The sequence below is a fragment of the Phaethon lepturus genome, unplaced genomic scaffold, assembly GCF_000687285.1.
Source record: "Phaethon lepturus isolate BGI_N335 unplaced genomic scaffold, ASM68728v1 scaffold28024, whole genome shotgun sequence".
Classification (NCBI taxonomy): domain Eukaryota; kingdom Metazoa; phylum Chordata; class Aves; order Phaethontiformes; family Phaethontidae; genus Phaethon; species Phaethon lepturus.
The window spans coordinates 816-16,606 of NW_010534501.1; the positions used below are offsets into that span (position 1 = coordinate 816).

Sequence of the window (15,791 nt, forward strand, 5' to 3'; positions counted from 1 at the left end):
GTGCTGGCATTTTCTTACAATGATAAAGTCTGTTTCTAAAGCTGAGTTCTTATTTGCTTGACATTAAATACTTGGACAACTAGTAAAATGATTATCTAATTTTATACTGGCCATTCTGAATTTCCTTGTTTGGTATCCCATCCTTATTTTTTTTAGTTGACTGTTGATTTAGATTTTTCTGCCATCAATGTAGCATATTCTAGAAAATCTATAAACAATTAAAGAAAAGGTTTTGATTATGAAATAATATCTTTCACTGATGTGTTTATGTAGCCCTGGAAAACTAGTTTTCCTGGTACTTTGCTGCTGATACATTATTTAAAGTGTAAGTAATTTTTTTTTCATCTTGATGACACAACTTAGATAAAACTTATTATTACAGGTAGTATGTTTGTTTCCATTGAAATGGGCTGTCCTCTATTTTGAGGAAACAGTAACATTTGTTTATTGTGCTCTTTTTATCAACAGAGAAAATGAGGTGCTAAAAGTTCAACTTAAGAAGTATGTAGGTGCGGTCCAGATGCTCAGAAGAGAAGGTCAAACAGTGGAAGGTAAGGATAAAATGAAGAGAAAATTGTATGCTACCATTGAGACAGTTTATTGGAGGCATAGGCGTAGTAACCAAATGATGGAAGTGACTCCTGGACTTGCATAAAAACTGACAATGAAAGAATAACCAGTGAACAGCCATGTCTCTGGCTTATAAGAATCTGCTTTTTTTTTTTTTTTTTCCTGATTGATCCTGGAATGGATCTCTGTAGGTAATCAACCACCCAGTCCTGTGCAAGCCCTAATCCATAACCAAATCTTTAGCCACAGAAAACAGTCCTACTGTGGCTGGGGACATGGTTCATGCTTCTGCATGTTACCGAGTATGACATCAGCGCTCCTCCCGTTGGAAAATATCAGCATCTGAAAAGATGACAGTTCTGTTTCTAGGAGAAACAGACTATGCATCTCTGACTGGGCTATTTGCTGTTGTGCGAACAGTTTTGTGATGCAGATTGATATCAAACGAACAATGTTATATGATGGCATGCTGTCAAATTAGTGCTGAGTAGAAACAATCAAGAAGTCTTTGGTTGCCTTGCTGACTCTTGACCAAAACAGATGAAATCATTTACATGAAAGTAGGGTTGGCAAGAAATAAGCCATATTCATCTCTTCCAAGTGTGGTAGAGTAATATCTCCCAGTAATGAAAATAACATATTTAATATCTTTTCCTTTTGACAAAAATACCGATCTAGATTTTTGTACTTATTTTTACAGAGTCTTAGTTTTTTCAATAAAAAACTTTCCATACAAAGCTACCAGATGAAAATTTAATTTAAAAAATAATCTGTGAATTAATGTGATATTGGAACATAAGAATAATTATTTTGAGGAGAGAAAAGGTAATACCTCTAGATTATACTGTTAGTGTTGTTTGGACATCAGTATTTGCAGACTGTTTGAAATAGACTCTCTATTAATAAAGACCAGACATTTCACTTTTTTGCTAAGTTGCTCTGACTCTAATGAGCAGATTTTATATCTGAAAGATAACAAGTTATCGGCAGCGTTACCTGTTTTTCGTCAGTGGTGATAGAAGTGTCCATGACAGGATGAATTAGAGGCTTGATTCTGAATCATCTTCTGTATTTCCATTGAATACAAGTGTTTTGAGAGACAAGGTGGCTTTTCAGAAATTGGCACCATCTTGTCTTTTTTTTTTTTTATTGTCAATATTGTGGTCATATAAGTGGCGGTATGAACGGATACCACTTCAATGCTGCTCTTAAGGGCTAGTCACTATACTTATCTGTAGTTTAAAAGCTTCATTCAGCCTTAAAAGGATTTTTGTTAGTTAGAACACTTTTTTTTACTTCCGACTTTGCTGGACGGTAGTGATTTGTATTAAGAATTATTCACAAAAACCATCGCTTAAGCTTCTTATAATAGCAGAAATTATCCTTCATTAGATAGTGACAGTTTCCATGATGAGTGTAATTATAGGAAAAGAAAAAAAAATATTCCTAGGCTATATTCTGCCATGTTAAAACTATGCAAATCAGTGAGTGATAAGAATAGAAACTGAGTAGGATGGTCAGATTTTATAGATGAAAAAGGGGGGTAGAACAGTACCAACATTTCTAAAAATGAATACAGGTATGCTTTATGCTTAAAGGATATTTAATCATTCCACAGTAATTTTCTGTAATATTTATCATTTTCTTAGCTGCCTTTGGAGATTTATGTGAAATTTTTACTAGTACTGGGGCCTCTGACTCAAAAAAGTACTAAGCATGTAAATAATCCCTGAGAACTACTATTAGATACAATTCAAAAAAGGAGAATGAAACATAAAAACGTTGTTTCTTTTACCAGACTTATAGAAACTATTGCACCCATGGTTTATATACAGTTTCTTATTGTAGGTATTCATATTTTTCAGATGTGAGCCTTCATAATTAAGAATATTTGAATTATTAGAAAGAGCTACTTGTACTTTTTCAGTACATATATAATTTTGTAACTTAAGGCAAATTCCAATTGTGGTATAACTTGAAGTGACTGTAACAACTTGTCTTCAGTCATTTTGTTCTTAATTACATGCTTAAAAGGATTATAGAGTATATTTACAAGACCCGTTTTACTACTTTTTTCTGACATTGTGACAATTTTGTGAAGAAAATAGAATGAAGAAACTACTGTTTTCTCAGCTTTTGTCATTTTAAGTTAAAATTCTTGTTAGTTTCTTATATATTAATTTACAAACTCAAAGGTTAAAGTTCTTGACTTCTAACTGGCCTTAAATGTAGAGAGGGACGTAGAATTCTGATCCATTTAAACTTGGAAAACTCCTAGCTATCCTCTTTTGCTGTAATGTTAGGAAATTGTCTTCATCAGGGAGGCATAAACTGTTGCATAGAACTAATTTCACTGCTGCCCTATGTTATCATAATGAGTAATTTCAACAATGATTAATCTTCCAAATGTTACCAAAACAAAAGGCTAAAACTAAATGTATTGTAGATTTTAGAACACTGTGTGTCAGACTTTCTGCGAAACTATTTTGAAAGAGTCAAAATAAATTGAGCTTCTGCTGTTATTTTTATGACTATAAATAAAGAAGAATCTACATGTTTGCTACCGTAATCAGATCAGATGCTATTGAGTATGGTTTTTAAATAGTTTCCTAAAATAATAAAGGAAACTCAGCATAATACTTTGCCTTGCAGTGACTTAAAAAAACAAAAAAAAAGACTCAGCAAATGTGATTATAAATAAATTGCCCAAGAGTCAGAACTGTGTCAAGTTCAGAATATCATACCAGCTTTCAAAATGAGTGATCACTTCTGTAGATAGAGCAGTTTGATAGTGGTGTTTAAATATTTAATAAATGAGCATCCTCATTTCTCAGCCATCAGCAGGAGTTGTCTGTGCACGCTTTTCAAACCTGCTTAGGTACAATAATATTATATATATGAAAATGCTGATCTTAGTAATTTCTGGCTGAAGAACTTCAAGATTTACAAGAAATAGCTCTCAAAATAGCTTTCAAAATTCACTTAAAATAATAATAAAGTTCTGAATTTATATATTCTTCCTCAAAGCAAAAATCAGTTCCCAGACTCAAGAGTATTTAGTCAGATGAATTATGGTGTCTTCTATCTACTATATAGTGGTTGTATATATAATTTGAAGAATAGTGAAAGCATTTGTTAAACTTCTCTTTTTTTAGGGCTTGTTTACTTTATATGTGCTAACTTGTTTTTTTAGAAATTCATGATCTGTGAGGAAAAGTGGAATTGGACTTTGTGCAACTTGGAGAAGAGGGGATTTACTTAGAATAGGCCTTAAAGTAATCATCAAATACATAAATGATAGCTAGGAACAGGAATAGAATAAACTTTATTTTTCATTCACTGCGGATAAGAAAAGAAGTAATGGGCTTAAACGGCAGGAGAAGGAAGCTTGATTAGCTATCAAGAAAACCTTTCTTGAGAAGAATACTTAAATTTAAATAGATTGTGCGGGGAAGCATGAAACCTCCATTATTGGAGGTTTCTAGGTATAAATTAGACAATTAACTGTCAGGAATGAAGTAACTGCAGCTGATTCTGCTTTATGCAGAAACATGAAATACTAGATGAAGTATGGAATGTCCATTCTCAGCCATATTTTCTGTATTTTTAATGATATGTAAGTAGCCTGTGTAAATAATATGCAATTATATTTTGGAAGAGAAGTAGAAAAAACACTTAGAAGAGAAGCATAGGCTAAGCTTTGAAAGGCTTTGGGTAGCAATTGCAGTTACTACCTGCATATGTTAGATAGCTGTAGTCACAGAACAGCCAAATGCTTTTAGTTTGCATTTGTTTCTGTTGAGAGTACCTCTCTACATATTGCTCATAAGAAAGCTCCCTGCAGCATTTGTATTTCAGTACTTGTAATACTGTTTAATATTGCATCCTGTTTTGATACTTCCAGTAAATGTTTCTATTAGAGCTATTACTTCTAAACGGGTTGTCTTAGATGTTTATGTAATTTAACATTTTAATTTGAGGTATGCCTTTGTTTTAGTTCTGCCAAACATTTGGAGCACTGATGGTGAATTTACTATGCCAGAGCAAAAGCAAGTAGAAAACAATGAGGAACTGGCCAGCTCTTATGAAAGAAAATTGATTGAGGTAAAGTTTGTACTGCAGAAATTTCATGGAATCATAATTGTAACATACCATTTGAAGCTGTAAATAGTTTCTGTGCTTATTAGTTATTCTTTCCCTGGTAGTGCAAAAGAAAAGTCTGATTTTTTGCTTTAAAAAGAAAAAAATGAAAAATTTAATTTTTAGGCTTCTGTGGTTAAAATACAAATTTGTTCATTCAACTTCAAAGCATATTTAAAGCAATTCAGATAATTAAAAATACTTTTCTTAACAAGGGTACACATTTATACTCTGATATCAAAATGAAGGTTTTAATATAAATAAACAAGCTCCTTAAGGTTGTAACTGATGGTGATGAAGTTGAAAGCATCACAGACAATAGGTTTCAGGTATTGTATCAGTTACAGCACATAATTACAGGCATTGCTGTTTTGTCAGTTGAGCTTCAAAATGAGGACATGCTGAAATCTAGCTTTTTCTGTGCTTTCATACCATTTTGTGGTTGACAAACCGTGTTTCATTTTTGTATTGATTTACCATGTAGCTTATTGAATACTGCAGTACAGAAACGGATGATGGAAGTTACTAGTTCTGTTGATATGACCATGTTAGAAAAAGTTCTTAATGCAAGATTCACTTTTAAGACTAATGTAAAATTCATTAAAGAAAAAAAAAAAAAGAAAGATTAGGTTTTCATCCTAAATTGAAATACAAATGATTTTCCAGACAAAAGTAATGAAATTTAATATCTAATACCCATATCTCCTATTAAATATTAAATGAACAATTTTATAAAAAGTAAAACAATTCTCTATGTCTTTCTCTTGCCCAAAATACTCTAAAATTGGATAGTCATATTAACTGATTAACATGAAGATGACTAAAAATGCAGGTCATGCATCAAAGAGATTAATACAGTTCTTCTAAAACATTCATACTTGGTTATCCTTGTCTCATAGGACCATGTGAAATTAATTCTCTCCCTAACGCATACCTTTGGTTGGGTTCTTCTGACTCCTTTCCTCTGTTCTGTTCTATCAAAAGAATATCTTAATTAAGAACACAAGTAAAATCTGTTTCAGCTTTAAATGCATCCTCCTTAGTCCTAAGTTTGTTCTGCATGTTCAGGGATTTGTTGCTAACAATTCTGAGTTTGTGGAAGACAGTGTTAGCAGTAGCACTGATGACACAGCAGTGGATGTAACCACTGGAAAACCTTGTTGCAAATAACAACTCTTCCGAAAGAGGAAGTCTGCATCCGAGTCTCACTTACTATCTTCACATACTTGAAATAGGATGTAACCCCTGTAACAATCCAGATGTATTTACCAAAAGTCATTACTCCTTTTTCTCTCCAGAAATGAAACCTGTGAACTCTTATTTTCAAAGGTTAGCCTGTGTTGTGTTCCAAATTAAGGACTAGGGTAGAAATCACTCTTGAATACTGTTCTGTCGGTTCCATTCAGCTAGACTTTGGCTCAGAAATGTTCAGACTTAAGCAGTTTTAGTAACTGTTATTTTGTGCCCAGTAGACTATTTCTGCTGAAGACAAAGATTCGCCTGAATTTCTTGGTCACTGAAATCACTGGGGATATTGAAGTCTCCCCACAGAGAAATGGCTAGCTGTCAAGAGAATAAAAGGAATGGTTTTGCTGGGTAATTAAAGGGTTGATTTTTTTTTTGTTCGTTTTTCCATTGGAAATTATTTTGTTCATAATAATATATTGAAGAAATTTTCAGTGTCTTACCATATTTGTAAAAAAAATTGTATTTATCAAAGTTAATCAGCTGATTTAACCAAGTGGATAAAGAGAAGTTGCAACTAAAAATTCTGAAGGAGTAAAGAAACTTTTTACTGAACGTTACACTTAAAACAGTGTTAAAAATTCTTTTGTAAAAATTCTGCATGATTTTTTTAATGGTGTATTTCCTCAGAAAAAGTAGTGAAACATCTATCTAGTCACCACAATTTCTTCTAAACCCCCAATTTGAAGCTTGTTGGGATATTGATAGGTCTTTGGATACCTCTAGCAATTCTGGTATGTTTTAGTGTCATATGCTTTGGGTCTAGAATACTAATTTATTTTAGAAGAGAAATTAGGTGGATTATACAATTCTCAAGTAATAGATAATAAAGCGTGTTTAAAATCATTGTAAGATAAGTTTTGGGCCATTCCTATGCATTGTTAACATAAGTTTGCTGTACATAAGGTAAAAATATGTTTCATTTTCTTTGTCCTTCCTATGTAAGGTTTATGAGAGTAACATCACCACAAGTTTTCCTGTGTTACACACCCAGGGAGGGACAAACTCTTCATAGTTTGCATTGCAACTAAGCTCAAAATCAACAATTACTAAAGACTTCCTGACATGTCAGACCTGATATTGCTAAGGATTTAAAATGAAGCAAAACTAACAGAAAACTAAAACAGTTGGGGTGTTTGTACATCTTTAAAAGACCTGTGGTCAGATTGTTGTCTGTAAGGCATTGTTTCCAATGGGTTTATTCTTTCTCTTTGCAGCTATAGACCAGTAGTGAACTAGTAAACATATCTAATTAGAGAGAACATGACTTCAACTTTCTTTGCAGTTTCAGCCCTTGATAATTTTGTACTCTATTTAAAGACTTAATTTTAGTGGTGGACTTTAACCTGCATTTCATCAAAGTTAAATTGTAGGTTATGCTCATGATGTACTAAATTGTATTATGAGAGAGCTCTGTTGAAGACTCAGTAAATGACATTGAATTTTCATTTTCCTGGCATAGGCTATTCCTGTCAGACTAGGGAATAAGGAGACTAGCTCCTCTGCTGGAATAACAGACTTCTAAGGTACTGAAACTTCTATCACAATATATTAAACCCTTATTGTTCTGCAGAAACTCTCATTATACAGCAATATTGGAGGCAAACCAAACAGTTAAAAAAAAGAATCCTTCCCAGCTCTCTAAGGCTTGCCTTGTGGAAGGCTGTACAAGAAAAATTTCTAGGAGTCAGAATTTTTCTACATAAATTAACTAGGAATTGCTGTGTTTTTAAAGTTCCATGGAAACCTGCAGTTTGCCTTTTAATGAACTTGAAAATACTCTTGTACCTTTTCCTAAAGCTCACAGACTTAAATTTTTATGTGGTAGGTGTACTATTGTATTCTTATGCCTGACAAATTGATCTCTCAGCATTTGGTATGTGAGGCTGGGAAACTGTTTTTCTGACATGTAAGGTGCATATACCGATCACAAGAACTCAAGATGTGAATCACTTTGTTCAAGTAAGTACACTCAGTAGATCAGAGTTGAGAGTTTATTGCTGAATATTAGATATTCATGAGATCTGACATCTGTCAAAAAGGTTAAGTTTAATGTTTTTTAAATTCCTGACAAATTATGCAGCTCTTCTGAAAAGTTGAATTGTTTCAAACATTTGAAACAATATCTACAAAAGGTAATTTTGGATATTAAGCCAAGCTTTCACCATTCTTGAGAGTTTAACTTCGTGAATTTTCATGCCTTCTGTTCTTTCTTGTTGAACAAGTAATTTGTTGGCCAGTTGCATCCTGAGGCTTCAAAAGCATGCTACTGATTATTTTTACTCAAACTGACTTCTAGATTTTTAACTTTTATCTCCCCAATTTCATGTCAAAGTGCTCAAATGACTTTAAGCTGTACTGAGGGGTTTTTTTTAGCCAGCAATTACACAAAAAGAAAAAATTACGACATGTATCACTGTAGTTGGGTAGGTGGCTTTTTAAAACACTTTTAAACATTTGACCTTTTGATGAATTTTTTTTTTTTTTTTTTTTAGTGGAGTAAGGAAATAGCATAGTATCATGTGAAAAGCAGCTATATGACTTTCTTTAAGGTTCTTTTTGCTGCTGTCATTGTTAGTACATGGAAGTTCAAAAGATAGCCTTTCAGTCTTAAAAAATCTGGAGATATATTGTACGTTAGTTGTGCTCAGATTTATTTTTTACTAATAATTTTTTCAGTAATATGCTATCAGGTAAAGTTTCTAAATCTTGGAAGATTTTCAAATGTGAGAATATGCCTTTGTTCATGATATAATACATGAGTTTTGAGGGTTTTTTGTTACAAAATCCCTTCTCACATAGAAGTCTATGTGGTCAGGGACGGTACCTTAAATTGCTAAAAGCTTTGCCAAAACGTCTCAGCATCTTTGTTGAACTGTCTCTCAGTTTAGCGTAACAGGTAACAATATATTGTAATGAATTTCTTTACTACACCCTGAGTTGAGATCCTGAAGTGGGGAATTTTGATTGATACAGCAATTTTGGTAATGTCTGCATAAAGTGCTTCTTATTCTTTAACATAAAATGATTATGTGGAAAGGCTGTGACAGCCACAGAGCAACTTAGTTACCTGCTTAAAAAACCCAAACTCTTGAGTACAAAGAATTGTTTGACTGCTTGTCAATTTTCTTTTTCTTACACTTTTCTTCTAAAAATCATTTTTATTTGTTCTTTTATTACTTTTTGATCCCTAAGTGATTCTACAAACTACTGGTAAACCTAGAACCTTTCACTGTATTAACAGTACGTGCTATTACTTGTTAAGTAACAATTGTCTTAATTCTAAGACAAGAATAAAAAGAAACCTTTATTTAAGAAATAAACTCTGAAATATTAACTAACTTAGTTGAAAACTTCTCTGAGCACCATTTCATTGAACTACATGAGCCATCTTATTGGAAGTCAAGGAATTTGACTTATTTACAATTTACAGTATTCTGTAAAGACATGCATTTTTTTTCTCCTAGATATTAAAATGGCTAACAATGCAATTATTAAGTAATAGCACTTGTTTTCTTATATTTAATGTTTTCTCATAGGACAGAATTGAAAAATGTCCTTTTGTGAAACAAAAAATCTTTGGCTCTTGTTAGTGTTGAATAAACAGTGCAAGTTTGATCTCTTCTGTTTGTATCTCTTCTGTCAGTCATATTATTTACATATAGCTACTTTATTAGCATACTTGCATTCAGCATGAGATTTCATTCAATGGACAAATGAGATCAGTGCATCAGTAGACAGTGATACTTTGGGAAATTGTTTTATTTTTTTATTTAAAGGTCTTAGCATGGCATGCAGCCTTGCTATTAAATGTTAGTTGTGTTTGAAGTCAGTATAGAAAACATGTCTTAAACTAGTAAATTGGTTATCACTTTTCTGTGAAATCACAAGCCCTTCTGTAGATCTTCCTCCATTAAACTATTACTGAAATACAGTGAAATGTAATTTCATCTGGTCAGTGTACTTTGGCACAAGGGTAGACTTTTTGCAGTTCTTAAAAGAATTTGTCTTATTTAATAAGAACTGTGAAATATGCTTTCATATATATGTGTATATTTATTTTCTCAGTATGAATTTATGTCCAAATGAAAAAAAAATTTTGCATAAGCTGTTCACTCCTAAGGGTGTACAATGCACAGTTTACGTTAGTATGTGCAATAGTACTAGAAGTGAACTGGCAAGAACTGTTTTTTGTGCAACTCTTGCAATACAACGTTTAGTTCTCTGAATGATGTGTATAGGATCTCTCTCATTGACAGACTAGTCCTGGCTGAGTAAGATGAACAGTCTTGTCTTTTCTGAGGCAAGAATGATATGCTCATGAATCAGCATGCACTTAATCAGTGATACATTTGTTAATGTGTCAACTGGTCAGTGTTTTTTTTTTTTATTTTATTTTTATTTTCCTTACAAACAAACTTATTTCTGAGTCACTGCTGTTTATATTCAGTTAATGGTAAATAAATGTGGTAAGTGTTAAGCTGTCTCTTCTGCAAGTTCTACAAGGAAAAAACAATGTGGCATTTACATGTGAACCATGGCTATTTCTTATCTTACCCACTGTATTTTAACTGTTAGAGGTAGCTGTTATCAAGGCAAGATTTCAGGAAGAGGTAGTATCTTTTATTATATCAAATCATGTGCTGGTGGAAAGTATGGACAAAGTTCTTCAGGTTAAACAAATGTTTTGGTTTATGTTGCATCTTTGGTGGCAATATCAATTTAAGCAGCCGATGTGTTGCTTGAATCCTGCTTCTGTATCACAGGGCACCTGCCCACAGTTAGAATGGAACAGTAGTTTCTATGTCCGTGGTGCAAACTGGTTTGAGAACCTGGTTTGGCTTAAAAAGTATTTTGGAGGTATTTTCATTCAGGTCAATTTTCTCATCTGATTTACAGTCCTACACATAGTGTAGCTGGAAATGAATGAACATGAAGAGCAGCAGTATTTTGTGATCACTGCTGAAGATTTCCTTATTCTAAAACCCTGGACACAGCAAACACCAGTGTGCATCTAAAGGATGGCAACAGCTGCTGAGTATGTTACCTAACTATGTTAATCTATCATCAGTTTAAGGAGAAAAGGAAGGTTAGCTTAGGAACAGAGAGTTACTAGCAAAGGCATAAGTGACAGCAAATTAATATCTTTGGGATAGTGAAACCACAGATTGATGTGACTTTAAGCAGCCCTCTCCTAGGAGGGGCTAGTGGGGCCCAAAAGGTGTGGCTGATGGTGTGGGAAGTCATTTTATAGTTGTGGTCCAAACATGGCATATGGGAGATAACTGTGAGAAAACTCTACTCCGCTCTGGTAAGACCCCCACCTGGACTACTGTGTCGAGCTCTGGAGCCCTTGGCACAGGAAGGACATGGACCTGTTGGAGAGGGTCCAGAGGAGGGCCACCAAAATGGTCAGAGGGCTGGAACACCTCTCCTATGAAGAAAGACTGAGAGAGTTGGGGTTGTTCAACCTGGAGAAGAGAAGGTTCTGGGGAGACCTTACTTCAGCCTTCCAGTACTTAAAGGGGGCTCATAAGAAAGATGAGGACAAGCTTTTTAGCAGGGCCTGTAGCCATAGGACAAGGGGTAACAGTTTTAAACTAAAAGAGGGTAGATTTTGACTAGATACAAGGCAGAGATTTTCACATTGAGGGTGGTGAAACACAGGCACAGGTTGCCGAGAGAGGTGGTAGATGCCCCATCCCTGGAAACATTCCAGGTCAGGTTGAATGGGGCTGGGAGCAACCTGCTCAAGTTGAAGATGTCCCTGCTTATTGCAGGGGGGTTGGACCAGATGACCTTTAAACATCCCTTCCAACCCAAAATACTCCATGATTCTAAGAAAACAAACATTTCTATTATGCTTGTGTGGTTCCACATTAATCGTTAGTAAATACTGGATCCATATACTGACAAGTCAGCTGAGTTTACCACTTGATTTGGATTAGGTATGGAACCACAATTGCATATGTGTAGCTAAAATAGAAAACTTGTGCCAGTCTGTGTTTTTGTTGGATCTGTGCAAGTTATGGGAGGACAGTTAATACCTGGTCTAGTGTAAAGCCTGCTAGGTAAAGATTAGTCCATCAACATTTTTTTGAAAAAAATTAAATCATCAAAGTGATTTACAGTACATAATGTTTTGTGGCATGTGAAATTATTTTTTTTGAATCCATGATTTTTACTGTCCAATAATAATGTTAATTTAGTTCCAAGTCTTGTTCACTTGGAAGTGGGCTATGGAATGTTTGTGAAAAGTAGTCTCCTGAAAGTAAATGTGTCTCTGTACTTCATTGCCTATGTGAGATTGTCCTTATGAATGCTGGTTGTACATTCTGAGTATTTTGCGTTCACTCATGAAGATAATCCTAATAAAGGGATAACAAGTTGCAATTCAGAATAGCTGTCTCAACACGGTAGATGAGGTGAAACCTTTGTCCAGGTGTGAAAGGAGAAGTTAAAAAGATCTAGGGAAATGTTGTTTAGATCTTTTGTCTTGGGCTTTGGCTTTTGCTGTGAGGATACATGGAAGGATGCAGCAGCTAGAGACACACTGATTTTTATCCCTCTTATTAACACTTATTTTATTCCTCTTATTAACACTTATTAAACTTATTATCCTGTGTATCTGATTTTGCTTTTGCTGGTTACTTTCATTTTCCCAGGCACAGGTCTTACCAGAGTAGTGTTTTTCCTGTTCAATGCGTTAGTGCTCTTTTGTATGTCAGGATTAATCTTGGTAAACACTGGTAGTACCATATACAATTGACAAAGACTGTGAAATATTGCGAGCATTAATATGTAGTTCACCTAACGTGCACAGTTCCCAATGTATTTTGAGTTGAAAGCTACAGCTTGTTTTCCTCTTCTTGGTTTTGATGAATTGTGACTTGTGCTTACCTTATTAGCTACAGTAAACAAACAAACAAAACCCCAAACAAAAATCCACACCACAATTTAAAATTAAAAAAAAAAAAACAACAAATGAAAACAACAAAAACTTAACCCTATTTTTAAATGGATCTTTCAGTGTGCCTTGAACCAAGTAACTTGCTTGCAGACGGAAATGTCAAGAATATGAAATGGAAGTTTTGAAAAAGAAAGCAATGACTAAGCATATTATGACTATATCAATAGATTTGTCTGAACTGTCTGCCATTTTGAGTTTTACTGTTTTTCACTTGTAGGAAAATGAAATATTTAGTAGGATACCTGCTCTTTTTTGAAGAACTTTGTTTTTATTTCTTTTGGGGGAAAAATGTAGAAGAATGTTGATTTTTGAAAAAGGGCATTTTCTAATGGGAAAAATACACCCGTCTCCCACTGAGAGCAAAAGGAAGCAACTTCCAGTTCTGTCTAGAGTTCCTTGGGAAATACGTTAGTTTACATTTTGTGACAATTGGGGGAAAAAATGCTGAAAAGTCATTAATTCATATGTGGTTTGTGCAAAAACTTTTATGAGTTTTAGCTGTAAATTATATTTAAAAAATCTGAGTTCCACTAAAACACCCTTTTAGAAAACCTTATTAATTTTTTTTTGTTGCAAGTTCTTAAAAGTCTGTTTCTCTACTCTAAAAGCATGTCCTTCTAAGATGGTATTACTCATAGGCTTAATGAAACATTCCTAGCATGTTTTAAGTTAACAGCTTAGTCCTTTAAGTGGTATTTACCTTTGTCATTTCTCTGGAGACTGCTTTTAAATGTGGCCATGCTGGACAGCATAGCTGCAGTGCTGTCAGGCAGCAGAAGTAGACTTAGATTTTCTTTTGACAACAGGTCTTTAGAATTCTGTTAGTGTGGAATCTAAATATTTTATGTTAACCTCACTTCCCCTTTGTGATAAGGATTTGGGCTCTTTAAGCATGCTTTCTGATATGACCAGGACCAAATCTGAATGATCATCTGGCCCAGGGAAACTTAGCTCATTTGTACTTTAATTTTCTGCTTTAAACATATTGTCATGGAGAAAAACAACTGTGAAGATGACTGAAGTCCCAGTAGGGAAAATGATTGCTTAAGCTTCAATGTGGAATGAATAGAGGGAGGTGTGATGACATAAAACATAACTGAAAGTATATAATTATAAGAAGACCTCTGTTGTTTTTAGCAGACCTTGATGCAAGAAGAATCAGAGGAACCTAAATTGATATTGTTATCCAGAAGTATATCCCATCGCTCCTTTTGGTTTGCTGTAATGGTGTTACCATTAGATGGTAATAATTTTTTTTTTAACAAGAAAAAGTATGGAAGTAACTTAATTACTAATAAAAGTGATTTTCACAAGTAACATACCTGCCAATTTCTCCTTTTGATAATATATAGCAAGTGATTTGCTGTTTTATTTGCTGTTAAATTTTCTTTTTATTATTTAACTTTTCTAGGGATACATAAATTCCAGTCTTTTGAGAGAGCTGTTGAATTTACACATTAATCGAGTCTGCAAGTAGAAAGTTATTTCAAGGACATGCAAATTAAAGAGAGAGAAAACAGTCAGGTATTACATCAGATAGTTTGGATTTTGTTCTGACAGAGGCAGGCACTGAAAAATCAAACATGATTTCAAATATGTAAACTACTGAGTTTTGCATCCATTCATAAATTTGTATGTTGCTTTTCATAGCCAGTCAACTAGCTATCTGTGCATTTATGACTAGTAGCATACTGCGTCTTTTTGGATGTGAAATACAAGGGTGTTCTGCCTCCCAGCCCAGACTCTCTACAGAGAGATTGTCATGAACAATGACCTTCTAATATTAACCTGAATCAGTGAGGAGCTTATGATATTCTTAAATATTACACCACTTACTTTGAATTGGAATGAATGGCTAAGCTAATATGGAAAATAATTTATCCAGAGTTAATGACATTATATTATTACTATATCTAGTTGGCAAATTTGTTTGGTGCATAAATGTTTGTAATTTATGGAGCAAAACTGCTTCCTAAGTGGTACCTACTACATTAGTCATAAGGCAGAAGTTCATATGGATTTAGATATCTTTTGTTTTCACAAAATGAGCTTACTATTTACTAACAAGTGTTTGAAGTCAAAGAACCTTTTTTGTCAAGGCTGATGTTGAATGAACAATTGAGATATGAATATGTAGTGTCATTAATTGATAGCCTGGAAGTCCTAATGTTCTGATTTTTACCATGAGGAACCAGAAAAGAGTCTAATTATGAGGAAGTTAGTTTTTCTAATGGGATTAAGTGCAACGGAAGTGCTTGACAAGAACAAAAACAAAGCGTTAAATCAAAGCTGCTTTAGTACACCATAAATAATAATAATTAAAAAAGCTTTTGATTATTGAAACTGTATTAATATGGTGTTAAACTTTTACACTTCAGAAAGTGAGGCATGAAACTCAATGGTAACTCAGATGTGTTGCAAGCTTTTTGTATTGCGATGCGTAAGATAAAGCATCAATATTAATCTAAAACTGCTTATATCATCAGGCAAACAAAAATGTTTGCCTGTTTGGGTTTAAATGATCACTCTGCAATCTTTAGCTTTTGTAACTGCCTATAGTCCCATTACAAGGAAAGTTTGTTGCTAGTTCAATTACTGTTATTGGTTTTTAGTAATTTGCTGAGCATTTCAGCATAGTTTGTAAATTCATAATTAGAGATATCAGTCTAGACAAATCGTATCTGGGCTTAGTCTGTCTCTTTTTTGCATATATGCCACACTCATGAATTGCTGGATTTGGAGAACTCCCTCTAATATAAAAAGAAATTGGATAAAAGTACTTTAAGTTCAATTCAGGTGTCATTATTTTTAATCGATGATGTCAGCTCCTGGCTTGTCAAATTGAAGCTGTTTCTTCTGTTTGCTT

At 33.8% G+C, this 15,791-nt stretch overlaps 1 protein-coding gene across 1 annotated transcript in view; it reads left to right on the forward strand.

Moving 5' to 3' along the window:
- Window positions 1-468: 468 nt before the first annotated feature.
- LOC104619617 (sorting nexin-29-like) overlaps window positions 469-15,791 on the forward strand; it is a gene marked incomplete at both ends in the record, with an annotated part of 57,016 nt that continues 41,693 nt past the window's right edge. Inside the window, 2 exons of the mRNA XM_010285556.1 lie at window positions 469-551; window positions 4,568-4,674. Of these exons, the coding sequence (XP_010283858.1) occupies window positions 469-551; window positions 4,568-4,674 (190 nt within the window). The remainder of the gene's footprint in view (window positions 552-4,567; window positions 4,675-15,791) is intronic.